Source organism: Rhamphochromis sp. 'chilingali' (assembly GCF_963969265.1).
Source record: "Rhamphochromis sp. 'chilingali' genome assembly, chromosome: 18".
Taxonomy (NCBI): domain Eukaryota; kingdom Metazoa; phylum Chordata; class Actinopteri; order Cichliformes; family Cichlidae; genus Rhamphochromis; species Rhamphochromis sp. 'chilingali'.
Window position 1 is genome coordinate 1,408,522 of NC_137945.1, and position 17,178 is coordinate 1,425,699.

The 17,178-nt window shown below is 44.4% G+C and overlaps 1 protein-coding gene across 2 annotated transcripts in view; it reads left to right on the forward strand.

Annotated features, from left to right (window-relative positions):
• The first annotated feature begins 2,508 nt into the window (after nucleotides 1–2,508).
• Nucleotides 2,509–17,178, forward strand: part of LOC308386165 (melanoma receptor tyrosine-protein kinase-like) — a 54,157-nt gene continuing 39,487 nt past the window's right edge. For both annotated transcript variants that reach the window (XR_013969738.1, XM_080865503.1), the window contains exon 1: nucleotides 2,509–3,091. Coding sequence is in view for 1 of the 2 variants with exons in the window: in XM_080865503.1 (XP_080721629.1) it covers nucleotides 3,004–3,091 (88 nt within the window). In the remaining variant the exon portion in view is untranslated. The remainder of the gene's footprint in view (nucleotides 3,092–17,178) is intronic.

Consider the following 17,178-nt stretch of genomic DNA (forward strand, 5'->3'; position numbering starts at 1 on the left):
TGTTTTTTTGTGCAAAAATACTCCAACTTGGAGTCTCAATTGAAGTCGTATTTCTAGTCTCGATTTAGTACTTCTAAACTTCTATAAACTGGCATACGGTGTAAACCATATCCTACCTAAATAAATACAAGCAGGGAGCATGTTTTGACAGCTGATTTGGCCATCAGAACGTCCATCGTACGATGGAGGCATAAACCATGTAAGGTGGTATATTCTGATAAGGTAGCACGGATTGATAGACATGAATATAAATTTCACTACAGTAGGATGTTTTGACAAAGTAGGACGTTTCGTCAGAACACCGGCAATGTGACTAAATATGGTGCCACCATCTTTACACCACAAAGCCCAATCATTTCTGGAAATCCAACTCAAACAACACCGAGCTCAACATTTAGAACAACTTATGAACTATGTAATGAACGGTTTTCATCAACCTCGACAAACTTAACTTCCCAAATTCTACAAGAAGAAGGCTGAAGTTTGAAGTGGCCTCTACAGTGTTTAACTCCTTCATCTATCAGTAAACAGCATTTTCATGAAACTGCAGAGTCCAGAATTTTGTTGTTCAGGTCTAAAAGTGTGAAAAGCAGCAGTGTGAACATAAATAATGTAAATGCACATGAATGTTGTCAAGTGTGAGTCCACAGAGCTGCACACTCTAAGCTCTGAAGGAATTTAACATTACAGCTGAGGGACAAGTTTCGGTTGTTTGCTGACCAAACCCAACAATACATTTCTCATCATTAAGCTTAAGATGAAAACACTCAGAATCTCCTCTGTGTCACATGTTTATCCTTTAAGCCTCTGGGTGATGGAAACAAGCAGAGAACGGAGAGAACAGCAGAAACATGCAGTGAAATATCCGTCCATGAACCCAAATGGGAAGTGCTGCTCAGAACATGTACACCTGTGTGACTCAGCTATTGGCTTTTTTTTGTTTTTCTCATGTATTTCAGCGCTGATGATGGGTTGGTGACAGTTACACCCCAAAATTTTGTAGAAGTGCTTTGTGCTGAATGTGAATCATATTAAAATATTTCATGTGACTGTGAATTAGTGAAGAGGGATGGATGGATGGATTGGAGTGCTAGTTAATAAGCACTTAAAAGCATAGAAGACAGTGAATGAGGCATGTTGTATGGAGCGCTTTGAGTACTCCCGGAGTAGAAAAGCACTAAGAATCAGTCCATTTGCCGTGGATGGATGGTACTCTGTGCTTTTTTTCTTAGTGTCTGATTAAAAACTGTGTGCGCTCCACACTCGGTGCAGGTGTTTGTTGTTTCTTCATCGTTTCAGGCTGATCATGTGATGTTATCTGGATCTGTGTCATCGCTGTTGTTTCTGTGGTTGTGTAAGACATCAGCTGTATTAATCCAGCAGCACGCATGAGCGCTCTTTTGTTTTCAGTTTGTTTGTGTCTGCATGTCATGTTTTTTTCCTCTGCAAAGGGAGCAGCAGGTCTGACGGGTCTGATTTTAACAATCATTGTGTCTAAATCCCTGCGCTGGAATCAATGGAAAGTTTAATGTAAAGGTCAAAAAAGCATCACGTGTTGATGGACCGCATCCCTGGTGGTGCAAACCCCACAAAAAAATTCAAGTCAGAAATAATTATCAATGCATCCATTCTTCCTGTTCATCCAGTTCAGGGTCACAGGAGCTGGAGCCTGTTCCGGCTGGGTAAGGGCCCACTGTGGGCCGGTCAGCAGGCAATCACAGTGCTAACCAGTGAGAGTGACAGACATTTGCACTCAAGTCCAGCTGAGAAGGCTGGAGAGAGCCACATGGGCACAGGACAACACGGAAACTCAGCCAGGGTTCGAACGAGGAACCTGCAGCCTGTGAGGCCACAGTGCTGAGCGACCCACCTGACTCAAACTGCATTTATTCCATGTTCTCTGAAGAAATGCTTCATAATTCAACAAGAGTCTAAAGTTACCAGATTTTAGTTTTACCCAAACTGTCAGATGCAGAGAGGATCATGAAACCAGCTCATCTGTGGCTCACTTTCACTCACCTGTTCGTCTCAAACATCCACACGCCACGCTGCTCGTGGCCACCAGGGGACCCAAAGAGGAAAGAAAAATACACTTTCTTTATTGTGAGTCTAAATCAGACTCACAATGAGAACTGTTTGAGTTTCGGGTCCCTCCTGTTTGTGTGTTTGCAAAATACTGTGAAGATGTTTGGAGATGTTCGTACACCTGCGGGATAAAACAGGCAAAACACAGAAGCAGAAAAACTCAACGAGCGTTTTAGAAATAAGAAGTCAGAGCTCAGTTACCGGAGCACCTGCCAGAAAACAAGGAAACAAAAGTATTTTAGACATTTAGAAAAAGAATTCATTACAGCTAAAAGTTGTATTTTTGTGTAAGACGCAAATAACAAACTGAAAAGATGTTTTTACTAATCTGAGAAACAAATGAACCAGGAACAAAATTCAACAGTGAAACTGATTTTCTGTTCAGGATTAAAGTAAATCAGTGAGATTCGGAGTTTTAATAACAATGATATCAAAATGTTTGAATAAAGAACACGATGTGAGTCAGTGTCAGAGTCACGGACGACACCGGGCTGCGACCCCTCTGTCACTCTTTTTTTTCTTCACAGTGTTCAGTCATTAGTGGATAAAGCCCACAGTGCGTGTTGTTCCACATTTCCACAATTTCCCGTTCATAAAGTGAGAAGTTGGTGTCTTATTATCTTCGCATTTCCGCTGATCTTACTTCAGTTTTACAGCTTAATGAAAGTCGATCCTTTGTGTTCCTGTGCGCACGGACACGCGGGTTTGGGTGTCATGTCAATAAAGCTAAATGGATTTGAAAAGGAGGTGTGGGTGGAGGTGGAGGAGGTGTGGACTTCCCCGCTCCGAGCTCGGAGCCGTCATTCAGCTGCAGGACGCTCTGGAGATCAGTCTCTGCTGTACCTGCTGCTCATGGAGGAGTCCGTCCACGCACTTCACGCACACTCCGAGTACCAGAGTTAGGATCGAACCGCGGACATGAAGCTTCTCTGCGGAGGAGGAGCGGCGCTGCTGCTGCTGCTGCTGCTGCTCGGCCGCTGCTGCTGCACCACTCCCGACAGGAGAGGTAGGAACCGGGGACGTTGCTCCGGGGTGGGTTAAAAAGTTGGTGTGTCCCCGCTGAGGGCACCGCTGCGGCTCAGCCGCTCCGCGGGCGTCGGGATCACACATGTGACCTGGGGTCTCAGAGCTCGTGTAAAAGTACAGAAACTGGAGCAAAGTGGTTTCAGAGTCAGAGTGAGACAGCCTGCAGAAATGATCATTACAGCTGATTCAGGATCAGAAGGTCCGGGGCAGTATTCCACAGAGGAAAACACGCGTGTTCGAACATCAGAGTCACGACTCAGATCTATACGCGGTCTTAAATGTTAAACCTTTAAAGTTACTGTACATGCTGAGGAAGTGACCTTTTCCTCCGTGATATCAAATGAATGTAACATCAGAGTGATTCCGCCGATCGGATCCCTCACAGGAGGAAGTACGAGCCTCTAAATTGGAGTTAACTGGAATTAACAGGTCAGACTGCTCTGCGGGTTCAGACACAGCCGAGGAGGCTCCGCTTCTCCCCAGGAGGTGCTTCCGCCACTCACAGGAGGCCCGCGGGCAGATTACATCTCACAGAGGGGTCGGAGGGATGTGACCCGGGAGAGGGAGGGAGCAGGACGGATACAGAAATGAAAGAAGTGTGAGAGGAATGTTTGCACCGGAATCAAATTAAAAGCAGAGCGAATAAACACAGTTAAAAACAGATGCATGAAGAAGCTCGAACAGACACAAATCAGGTGTGCCTTTAAAGGTGACCGTGTGCGGACAGCAGGTCACTCTGCTGTCCACTCAGCTCCGCGGGTGAGCGTGGAGGACTGATCGCAGGTTTAACACACCTGTAATAAACAGTAAAAAGTGAATGTCAGAGGCGGTGTGTCTGAGCCAGAGATGGAGCCATGCGTGGAGAAAGTTTGTGGAAGCTCGCGGCTGAAGACGTTTAAACTCACACACACTGACGCTCATCGCCAATTAAACCTTCATTTCCTCTCGTGTTTGCTTTGCATCTGAGCCAAAGCTCGCGTCTCCCCCACAGAGAACATGCGTCTCCCAAACAGCACAGGGACATCAGAGTGCAGTTCATCTGTAATACTCCTAATAATGAGACACGTGACATGTGAGAGGCTGACGTGTTTTAAATGATAATCAGGCTTTACAGTTGTTTACAGACGCTAGGACACATTTCTCAATACTTAGGTCACGTTTGCAAAACTCCTCACACAGTGAGTACAACAGAAGTCTATGTGGGCTAAACTGAGGACCAGTTATCATTGTTTTGGCACAAAATGCATCCAATGACTACATCTCTCAAATTTCATGAATTATCTTCTCACTCAGACACAACTGCCAAAAATCTTTGTACGTACAGGACATTTTGCATGTGCTTACATACTGTTTTCAAAACTGTTACAGTTTTTCTCAAATGCTAAAACACATGTCACAAACGTTACCACCAGGTCCCCCAATGTCCAAACACAACACCCTTCTCTAAAGCTACATAAACACAACCACACCTTCCCACTGCAAAACTCAAACTCCCACACCAAGAGAGCAGCTCGAAGCTGTCAAAACTGTAAACACTATACACAGCATTACACACTACAGCAAAACAATTGAAAACACAATGCTCAATTTGTGAGAAGGTTCTTTGTTTCATAACTGCCAATGCATATTTTAGAAACTATACAGTAACGGATCGTCGTAGATCTCTGCAGAGGATTAGGCATTTAGATTTGTGAGTTTCATATGAGTAGTATAAATCTATAGAAAATCCTGCATGTACGTACACTACTGTAACACAACTCAATGCAAAAACAGAATCTATTGCACACAACAGTAATCTTGAAAACATGAACAGGGTGTGAAGTTTTTTTATTTACGTTATTCACACCACACACACCACAATCACTGTGCGGCATCATGTCGCTGAGCTGTTGCTCGCATCTCGTCCGTAATGATGGTGCGAGGTTGTCTTGCTCTCCCTCCTGGACCTTTTCCTCTCCCATGTTGGCCTCCTCCTCTTCCTCGTTGGTCGCTCCTCTTCTTCCAGGGCCAGCTCTTCTCCCTCCTCTGCATCAAATTCCTCTTCCCCTGACTCTGCCTTCATCCATTGTGTTTGTTTGGAACCTTCAGCATACTGTGCACTCTGAACTTGCTTTTACATGTGGGTACAGCATTAGCAACAAGTGTCTTCAATTTTGAGTCATTGTGTGTAGTGACTGATGCCAGGTGTGTTCCCTGTGTTCAAAGATTGGTGACTGTGGCAAGCATTTTGCATCACATGGGCTTTCATTTGAGGATATGAGCAGAGTTGTTTTGCAACATGTGTTTTAGCAAGGAAAAATGTGTTTAGATTTATGAGTACAGAGGGTTGTGTTTTGTGAATTGTGTCTTCATGTGACATGTGTTTATGGTACTGGAATATGGTGGCTACATTTAGTAAATGTGTTTAGACTACTGGTCATTTGGGTTACAGGATTGGCTTTTGTGTTTTAACATTTGAGAAAAACTGTAAACTTATGGCCAAAACAATAACACAATGCAAAACTTGAAAAGAGCAAAATGCAACAGCAATATTTTATTGAAACATATTTTAAATCTAAAAATGCAGTTTAACCAGCCACAGCTGATTCTCATTGTAGATGAACATCTGCACAGGTGTTACTCCTTCAATTGTTCAACTCCTTCAATTCTGGCAGCCAGGAGATTCTTTCCTAGGTGTATTACCCTAGATGACATAAGATGTGATGTGGATGAGAACCTGTGGCCAAATGGAGGAGACCGAGTAGATTAGCATTACTATTGTATGTGTATCAGTGGATGGTGTGTATACAAATTCTTGTATTTTGGGATTACTTAGTGCAAAAAAATAAAAATACATAAACAAATATTAACGAATTCTGCATGATGTCTGATTCATTCCAGTAACATATATTGAAATTATAAACAGAGATGTGTCCTTGTTTTACACAAGAAAACACTGTGTAATGCTACATGTTGTTAGTGTTTTTTAGGTCATTGTTTTGTGGGTGACAAAGTGTGTTTGTCAGCTGTCAACCTTTGCTAGTGTTCTGGAAGAATGAGTTTATTTGAGACCTGAATGAAGTGTTTTGGTAGTTGTAGTGCATTTTGAATGTGAAATGAACTGCTTTGCCAAGCTGACGGTCAGTTAGGAGGATTGTGTGAAGTGTTTTGCAAAAGTGACCTAAGTATTGGGAAATGTGTCCTAGCGGCTGTAAAAAAACTGTAAGTGAAAGGTGGAAAATGTTGCAGCGTGAGGATCTCAGCTCCACAGCTGCATTTGTGTAATGCCTGCGTTTCTGTTTGGATTTGGAGCAGTGATCAGTGCGATTAGTCTGTCTGCATGACTCACAATGCATACAAGCATCAGGCTGAATGAAAGTTTGCAGAAAGGTGGAGCAAAGAAGAAGCCCATGTGACTTTCATTAAGACTGTCAGACAAAGCATTGACTCTGGTGGAGGGCACTCGCTCTGCTCTCTGCTGTGGGTCTAACAGGCTCCTCTGGTCACATTTGGGACTTTCATTCACATATAGCTAATGTTTGCTGCTCATCTGCAAGCTGCTTTGCAGCCCACCTCCACCCAGCTCCTTCTTTTGTTACTGATGCCTGCTCTGCTCTGTGATGGTGTTCTCCTACGCCGAGTCGTAACTGTCGGTGGTCTTTACCGAAATCAGTGATTGCGTCACACGCTCGGCCACAACAATAGGGGCGGAGCTTTAATCAACCATTGTGTGATTATTGTTGTTGTAATTTGAGTGAAACACCCGAGGTTCACAGCAACACAAACACGTTATTCTGCACAGACACAAACGTACACAACAGCAGATCATAAAGAGAACATTACAGTCCATATAGACGTAAACTCCACCACAGTTCCATCCCTGATGCTCTCAGCTCCTTATGTAATGTGCATTCTCCTCGTATTGTAGTACTTTGAGTACATGTTGTAGTTTTCTCCTTCTTTTCTCGCTCATTGATCTCCATCAGAAACCTGCAGGAGCTCGTTTCTCTGACTGATCGGTGATTGATGGCTTCGGCCTGCGTCCATGCTGTGAGGCTTAAACTGTCTCTGCTCCTCCCACATTCTCCATGAGACAGACGTCCCACAGGGAACGATAACCTCATCAGAGAGGAGGACGAGAATGAGTTCACATCCTGGGTGGAGTGGGTCAGTGTGGGGTCTGATTAGATGAGTGTGGGGATGCTCAGAGCAGAGAGCTCCGGGCTCATGGTGGTTTAGTTCTTATTACTGACCCATAAACACACGAGTCTGTATATCTTGGTTGTGAGAAGTTGTGACGTGTGCAGGACGAGTCCACAGTGTCTCAGTGAGCAGACAAGCTGCTGTGAGGTGTGACGTACGGCAGCAGGTGGTTAGAGAACAGGATGTGACTGAGGTCCTTCAGCATCCTTTGGGCTCTGTGCAGACCTGTAGCACTGAGTGTGTGTGTGAAATAGTGAATGCAGGTTGTACAGCCTGGAAAAGCATTGTGGGTTTACCACATCCCACACCACATGTGCTGTGGGAACTACCGAGGCAATAATGTAACTTAATCGAAGAGAAGAAATCCCCACTCACAGCTCAGAGTGGAAAGAGCACACGAGGCTCAGCATCATAAATAACATGCAAGTTAGATTTTAGAGAAGACACAGCCGATCTTCTTCCTCTTTCTGCTCCTTTCAGAAGTCATCCGCCTCCATCTCCTCCTGCCCCAGCCCTCTTGCCACACCAGCCTCTGCATGTCCTCCTGCACTGCATCCATGAACGTGCTGGACGTTCACTTTTAAACCCAGTTTGGAAAAACATGTCGCGAGGTCTTGGGCACAGATCCCAGAGATAAGGCAGGATGTGATGTCAGTTATTAGTTTATTAACAAGAGGAGGAAACCCTCAGCAGGAAGGGGAGGGGCTTCACATTAGAAATAAATACATTTTAAAAATACGACGTTTCTTTGAACGCATCATAAACTACAGCAGCAGGCAGGATGTAAACAGGAAGGAGCGTTAGAAAAAACTTCATCCAGGATTAAATGCAGCCTGTAAAACCTATCGATCATTGTCATTGATCCCACAGTGCCACAGTTCCCATCAGCCCCGGTGTTTCCTCGGGAAGTTTAACCTGCGCCTCAGAAAGAACAGGAAATGACACGGCTGATAAATGAATGTTGTATTTTTGAGAATTTCTCAGGTTAACCTTTTATTTTGACAGTTTCTGGTTGGATTGCAGGGCATTATGGGAGATTTCAGTGTATGTCAGACCATTCAGGCTGCTCTGCTGAGATTAGAGTTTTATCTGTGTGTGTGTGTAATAAGTGAAAACAGCTGACTGTGTTCCATCTTTGTTTCAAACACAATTTGATTAGCAGGAGGATTTGAGTGAGTCTGAGTGTATTTGTGTGACTGTCATTGTTGAGAATGGGCTGTTGTTTCACTGCAGAGTGCCTGCAGGCCAAGACTGAGGGTTAAATTCTCTCATGTCATTAAACCAAAGATGGCGACCAAACAAGTCAACCCAGTCTCATGGCAGTTGGTGAGATAATCACGACCTTGTCTTGTTTTACCAGAAAACAATTTGTATTTTGATTCACGCTCCGCAACATTATTTGGTGTCTCTGAACACAACAGTTCATCAGTGCAGCCTCACATGTGCTCGTTAAACAGCAAAAAGCTGTGTGTGTGTTTCAGACACACACTGTGTGTTTCAGAGTTTGTATTCACTTTAAATATAAAAGCAGGTACAAATGTGTCGCTTTGTCATGACGATGTGCTAGTTGGGTTGAGAAAAATGGCTGCCATGTCTTTTTTCCATCTTTGTTTTCCTGGTTGCCATGGTGACGCTCTCTTTACTAGAAACACACCTCAGGAAATTTGTCCTGTGAAATGCAGCGCTGACATATTCATGACCTCAAGCACGAAAAGAAAAGAAAGATTGTATGTGATTATTTCATGGACTGTATCGCCACAAACCAGCGAAGAAGTAATCTGTTACATATTACAAGTTACTTCCCTTAAAAGTAATGGTGTAGATAACTTAATTACTTGCCAGAGAAAGTAACTGGCTGCATTAATTTCATGTTACTGTGTAAATGAGCTGATTGCACTGTCACATAATTACCAGTTAACAAACTAAAGTCTCACACTGACCCAGTCTCTGTCCCAAACACACACACACACACACACACACACACACACACACACACACACACACACACACACACACACACACACACACACACACACCAACGTCCTCTCAGTTTTTAAGTTTGAACACAAAAACAATCCGATTTCTACACTGAGCTGTTCGGAGACTTTAAGCGTGTCTCTCTGATGACACCAGCTGCTCTGATTGGCTGCACTCTCTGCTGATTGTGTGTGCTGGGAGAGAGCAGCTGCTCGCTTTCTGTGTTTCTGATCCAGCTTCAGCTGCAGTAAATCATCAAACACTGATTGTTGTGGCTGCACAGAGCATCTGTGTGTGTGTGTGTGAGAGTTCCCATTGAGTTTGACTTTTTGGAAAGACCTTGGCTGTGTGTGTAAGTGAAACTCGACTCCAATAATAAAGAAGACGTTGGAGCCTGGCGGTAACCATGGTAATGCTGTTAACATACCCAGCCGAGCTGCACTGACTAAAAAAAGTACGACAACAATCGGCCCGACTGAAAAACACCCCAAAAACTGAGCCGAGGTCAGCGGTGTAACTCCCAAAGCTCTCCGAGTCCTGCCTCGATTCAAGAGTTTTGATTGGCTGCTGGTTTAGGAGGGGCCGGACACGCTGAGCTTTTCCTCATGAATCAAAGCGAACCACACACTGATGATTGAGCTTTTGTGTGCGTGTGTGAGGACGTCTGATGTGATGGTAGCTGAACGTGCCAGCATCGTGTCAGAGCGGCGATGCTCTCCGCCCGCACATCCTTCTTCTTCTCCTCCAGATCATGGTCACTGGTGTCTATCCCAGCTGGCGTGGGGTAAGAGGCGGGGTACACGTTGGACAGGCTTCCAGCCTATCACAGGGCCACACACAGACACACAACCGTCCACACTCACATCACGTGTTTGGACTGTGGGAGGAAGCCAGAGTATAGACAGGCCTGCGTACTGAGAGGCGATGATGCTAACCACCACACCACCACCCTAATGCTGTGCAGTCAGTTAAATTACTTTAAGTTACTGTAACGACTCCACACTGTCATCACTGAACCCCAACAATCACTGACTCCCTGTGAGCAGCGACAGCAGGAAGAAGCCACCAGCACAACGAGGTGAAGGTGAACTTTAGTACACGTGTCACACTGATGCAGGTGTGTGTGTGTGTGTGTGTGTGTGTGTGTGTGTGTGTGTGTGTGTGTGTGTGTGTGTAGATGAACGTGATGATGCTTTGTTTTGGGTTTAAGATAAGATAAGATAAGATAGAACTTTATTAATCCCTCGGGTGGGTTCCTCTGGGAAATTCGATTTCCAAAAAAGCACAGCACCGACAGAAGTTACAGAGTTATACACACACACATATATATAAATACAGAGACAATATAAATAAAATATACGAAGGGGATAAATAGAATAAATAGGAATAAAAATAAAAATACAAGTGAATTGCACATTTCAAGTATTGAGTCTATTGCACCGTTGACTATTTACAAAAGTATTGCACAAAAGGTATTGTACAGTGAGGTGAAGAGGCACTACAGCTTAGTTGTTCCCTCCTTTGTCCTCCTGTTTCTGCGCCTTTGTGGTCGTTTCCACCACATGTAAACACTCAGGTGTTTCCACAGGTGTGTAAACCTGTGTTTAGGTGGTTGAGTGAGTTGCAGCTGTTTTTGGCTTGTGTCAGTTTCACTGAGGTATTCACACAGATATCAGCTGTCACGCTGAAATGTCATTTTCACCAGCGCTGAGTCACCGATGGGACTCGCTCCAGACTGCTGGGAGCTGCAGGTGGGAACGAGAACTTGAATCTAACTGCGTTGGCGAGTTAAGTCCTTGTTGCTGTTGTAACGAATGTGAGACGCTGTGTGTGGTAGGTTTCCCAGCGGCGGCGGCTAATGCCCGTCAAGAGCAGCCTGTGGGATTTTCAGAGCAGGAATGTGAAAAATGTCAATAATGGAGCTGAGAAAGTGCTCGCCGGATTATACAGGCCACTCGTGTACCTGCGTGCCCGCACGCCATCACACAAACCCCACTCGGTGCTTTAGAGGCTTTTCTTACGACCTGCTGTCTCTGTTGGTCGGGCTCTGAAGGTTGGAGCTCACACGCAGCCCTCATCGGGCTTCACACCTGCAGCCTGCAGGTATCTGCATGGAAGATAAACAGTTGATGATTGTCACAAACTGCATGTAATGACACGGCAGCAGGAACGAGCCTCCCCTCAAAGGTCTCTGGACTCCACCTTAGAGACTGGGTGAGGGGCTCAGAGGAGAGCCGCTGCTCTTCTACACTGAGACAGGTACCTGACTCACCTGGAGGCTCCTAGTTGAGATGTATGTCCTCCTGGAAGGAGCTGCAGGGCAGACTCAGGATATTGGGAGAGTTTCAGTGTCTCAGCTGGCTCAGAAATGCGTCTTTGTCCCCGTGGCTGGAGGAGGAGGTGACTGAGACGTTGCTGGTTGAGGGTGAGGTGACCACATGGATGCTAACTGGTCTGAAGCATCCCTCAGTGAAATCATTTAGAACGGTTTCCTGACATGCAGTCAGGTCCATGAGGTTTTGTACAGTGACACAGTTTAGGACGTCCCTCAGCATCCGAGTCTGTTTGGAGCCTGTATTGACCCTTTCAGGAAAGTTGGATGGGATTAAATCCAGATCCTTCGGGACTTCCGGTTTATGTGACTATGGCGTAGGTCGCACCGAGCGTAGCTCCTGCAGAGTCTAGTTATTATCTAGCATTTCCAGGCACTTTTTGACGGGTTTTTTCTTTTTGTATAGTTCCGAGACAAGACTGTTTTTGCCTTTTGTGTTTACAATGTCGCGTAAGGTTAATAAGAGCGCAAGCACCTCTCAGCCGAACTTGCGGCCTGCTGCTAACACTGCATCCCCGCCTCGTGGTAAAACTTCGCCACGGCCTGGGTCACCCGACACGCCGCTCGTCGATACGGAAAAATTCACGAAGGCTGAACTCCTCTCTGAACTTCGTGAAGAAATTTCATCACTGTTTAAAAAGGAACTGACGGCAGCGTTTGCGGAGAATCTCACGTCTATCAGGTCCGACATACAGCAACTAAAAACGGACCTTTCCTCAGATATAACTACCATGCGGCAGGAATTCGCTGGCCTCAGGAGCACGGTTACGGGGATGGAGCAGTCTCTCTCCACATGTACAGATGATATTGTCCACCTCCAAGCCAAAGTTGATGCGATGTCAAAGGAGTTGGCCAAATTGGAGAATAAATGCGAGGATTTGGAGTCCAGGTCTCGCCGCAATAATATACGCATTGTTGGTGTGCCAGAGGAGAACGTCCTGTCCGCTACAGATGTGTCCGTGCTGTTGATGGAGGCATTTCAGCTTGGGAAGGAGCCGCTTGTAGACAGAGCCCACCGAACTTTGGCCCCCAAACCTAACACCGGTGAACGTCCCCGTGCTGTGGTTGTGAGGCTGCACTATTACGCGGACTGTGCTAGGATTCTCCAGAAGGCCAGGGAGCTGCAGAGAGTGCAGATAAATAATATGACCATTTCTGTGTTCCCCGACCACACCGCTAAGACAGCGCGGGCCCGTGCGGCTTTCAATGAGGTCCGTCGCCAGCTTCGCGGCATCCAGGGAGTCCGATATGGGATCCTCTATCCGGCAAGACTACGGATCACTTATCAAGGAATGCAGCGCGACTTCGTCTCGCCAGATGAGGCCAAGGAATATATTAAGACAATAACCACAAGATAAAAGATATAGCAGGACAATGTTTGTCTGTTTGAAATAGCGTATGATCCAAATCCAAACATCATTGTGGTAAGCTAAGTTTGTTACTCTGCCAAACACTTGTTTTGTTTTACCTGTCTAATAGTAAAATATAATTGGGTTATTTTTATTTTATTTGTGCCTTTTAATCTATTGAGAAAAGACTCTGTTGGAGCTTTGGTTTGACACGGTTCGTTTCGTAGTCGGGAGCGTTTTTGTTCAGATTGCTCCGGGTGGGAGCGTGCACTGCCGTCTCCGTCGTTTGGGGATGGGGGCTTTTGCTGTGCAGGGGGGAGGCGGGTGGGTGTGTTTGACGTGTTATTATTATTTTTATTCTGAAGCTGTACTTTTGTTGTTGTGGGTTTGCGTTGTGTGTTTGTGTGAGTGTGTTTTTCCCACTTGTTCTTTCTTTGGGGGTGAAGAAATAAGTATTTTCTCTTTTGTCTTTCTGCAATGATCAGCACTTCAGGTCAGTCCTTAGGCAATAGTGGTATTAGATTTTTAACTTGGAATGTCAAAGGTATGAATAGCCCAATTAAACGATCTAAAATATTTACGCATCTTAAACGTTTAAAGAGTGATGTAATGTTTTTGCAAGAGACCCATTTGCGAGATCGGGATCATCTTAGGCTCAGGTGCCCATGGGTGGGTCATACTTTCCATTCAATGTTTAATTCAAAAGCCAGGGGGGTGGCGATCTTAATAAACAGAAGGGTACAGTTTACAGCCTCTGAGATTAAAGCTGACAAAAACGGGAGGTATTTGGTTGTTGTAGGCACCATGTACAATGTACCCGTCCTCTTAGTCAATGTGTATGCGCCAAATTTTGATAATCCAGGTTTTACAGATGCACTTTTGAGTAGTCTCCCTTCCCTTGATACTCATCTTTTGATATTGGGTGGTGACTTAAACTGTGTTATTGATCCTGCCTTAGATCGCTCGAATCCTCGGACCCTGACCCAATCCTCTATGTCCAAGTCTATTTCTGAGTTTATGTCTCAGAATGGTTTTGTAGATCCCTGGAGGTTTTCTAACCCTACTGCCAGAGCGTACTCTTTCTTTTCTCAGGTACATCAGTCCTTTTCGCGGATTGATTATTTTTTTGTGGACGGTTCCCTTATTCCAAAAGTACTGTCATCTACATATCATCCTATTGTCATTTCCGATCACGCACCACTTAGCGTTGACATCAAGCTCATAGCCCAGTCCTCTTTTTCCTCACCCTGGAGATTTAACTCTTTGTTGCTTTCGGATGAGGGGTTTGTTACCTTTATCAAATCCGCAATTGATGAATTTATGGTGTTTAACGACAGCAATACTGTTACGAGGTCATTGCTTTGGGAATCTCTTAAGGCATATGTGCGTGGGCAAATAATTTCTTTCTCTGCCCATTCCACTAAAAGCCACAAAGCCAAACTTCAAACTTTGACTACACAAATTTGTGACATAGATAGACAGGTTGTTGACAGTCCCACTCCCGATTTGCATAAAAGACGACTTGACTTGCAGACTGAATTTGATTTACTTTCTACGGCAGATGCTGAACGTCTTTTACTTCGTGCGCGTGCGACTTATTATGAATATGGTGATAAGCCCAGAAGGCTTTTGGCCCATCAGTTAAAACGTCAGGCCTCGTCTCGATTAATTTCCCAGATTAAAGATGCGGCAGGCAACTCGGTCTCTGATTCAAAGGAAGTAAACGAGGTGTTTAAGACATACTATTCCTCCCTATATGAATCTGAATCTGCTGCTGACGCCTCAGAGATGGATTCTTTTTTTAACGGTCTTACAATGCCCACTGTCGATCCTGTTATAGCTGAACAATTAGATGCCTCTCTTAGGCTGGATGAAATTGTGCATGCAATCAAGACCATGCACAATGGTAAGGCACCAGGACCTGACGGGTTTTCAGTTGAATTTTTAAAAACTTTTATAGACAAGTTAGCCCCACTACTTCTTTCAGTGTATAATGAATCTTTTGTACGTGGTCTATTGCCCCCTACATTGTCTCAAGCACTAATTACTGTTCTCTTAAAGAAGGGTAAGGATCCTACGTCTTGCACCTCGTATAGGCCTATTTCACTGCTGAATGTTGATGTTAAAGTCTTGGCTAAAATTTTAGCAATTCGCCTTGAAAAGGTTCTTCCTACTATTATTTCAGATGAACAGAATGGCTTTATTAAAGGCCGCCAGCTGTTCTTTAATGTCCGCACGCTTTTGAATGTCATTCTCTCCCAACACTCGACCACTAATTCAGAAGTAGTTATCTCACTTGATGCTGAGAAAGCTTTCGATCGTGTAGAGTGGAGCTTTCTCTTTGCGGTCTTGCAAAGATTTGGTTTCAAGGACAGATTCATTTCATGGATTCGACTGTTGTACAGGGCACCCCAAGCCAGTGTCTATACAAATGGTGTTTCCTCTGGCTACTTCTCATTGTCACGCGGGACGAGACAGGGTTGCCCCCTGTCCCCCCTACTTTTTGCTATTGTAATTGAACCCCTATCTGTAGCTTTGAAGGCCCTTCCTCATTTTCGTGGTATTTCCCGGTCAGGCCTTGACGTAAAATTGTCTTTATATGCAGATGACCTGCTTCTATATGTTTCTGATCCCTTATCTAGCATACCATCGATTGTGTCTCTACTAAACAAGTTCGGCTCTCTGTCAGGTTACAAAATAAATCTTCTTAAAAGTGAATGTTTCCCCATAAATTCTTTAAGTCTTACACTTAAACAATCTGACATTCCTTTTAGACTTAGCCCTGCTGGCTTTAAATATTTGGGAGTTAACATGACTCGTACTTTGTCTTCTCTATACTCTTCCAATTTCTCCCCTTTAATGACTCAAATTCAATCAGATTTTCAGAGATGGAAATCGCTACCTTTGTCCCTAATTGGTCGGATCAATGCTGTAAAGATGAACATTTTGCCTCGATTGTTATTTCTGTTTCAGAGTATTCCTATATTTTTACCTAAAGCTTTTTTCAAAAAGTTAGACCAGCTAGTTACATCGTTTTTGTGGGGAGGGAAACACCCCAGGGTGAGGAAATCATTATTACAGAGACTGACATTTGATGGTGGTCTTGCCTTGCCTAACTTTTTATTTTACTATTGGTCCTCTCATGTTCACAAATTGACCCATTGGCTTGAATCTCAAGACCTGCTGTGGTGCAAACTGGAACGCCTGTCGTGCACTTCCTCATCCTTAGAAGCTTTATTATTCTCTCCACTACCACTTAAGCCTTCTCATTTCACCCAAAATCCCGTGGTACAGTCTAGTCTAAGGGTCTGGTCACAATTCAGGAGTCATTTTAAGTACATCTCTGCGTCAGTACACATGCCCATCACGCAGAACCATCTGTTTACTCCTGGCCTCATTGATGGTACCTATGTACAGTGGAAGCGTCATGGTATTAATACATTTAAGGATCTCTATAAAGATGGCACTTTCTTAACTTTTTTAGACCTGTGTTCAGAAACAAATCTTCCGGCTACCAATCTATTCCGTTATTTTCAGGCACGGCATTGCACTTCTGCTCTCTTCCCCTCCTACCCTCTTCTCCCAAATGTCCAACCATGGGAGGAATTCTTATCCCTTAAACCCAATAAGAAGTCAATTATATCTTTAATATATAAACAACTTATGGATTTAAATGTCCATTCCGTTGCTAAAATTAGGGGGGCTTGGGAGCAGGAGTTAGGAATAATTTTTTCGGATCAGCAATGGGAGAAAGCAGTATCCAATGTCCGTTATAGTACGTCCTGTGCCAGGTTACAACTCATCCAGTTCAAGGTGTTGTACAGGGTTTACTATTCAAAGTCTCGTCTGTCTGAGATTTACCCACAAGTGATGGATCAGTGTGAGAGATGTCATGCCACCCCATGTGACCTAGGCCATATGTTCTTTCTGTGCCCAAGACTCCATGGCTTCTGGAGTCAGTATTCAGTTATTCTTTCCAAAGCTCTTGGGACCCAAATCTGCATGGACCCTTTTCTAGCTGTTTTTGGGCTTCCAGTCAACACTGGTCTAACCGACCCTACACACTTCAAAATATTAGCCTTTACATCACTTTTGGCTAGACGTTGCATCTTACTCCTTTGGAAATCTTCAAAGCCACCTTCAGTTTCTTTTTGGTTTAGAGATGTGATGTCATCTCTTAAATTGCAAAAGATAGGCCTTGTGGCGAAGGGCAAATACAGAGAATTT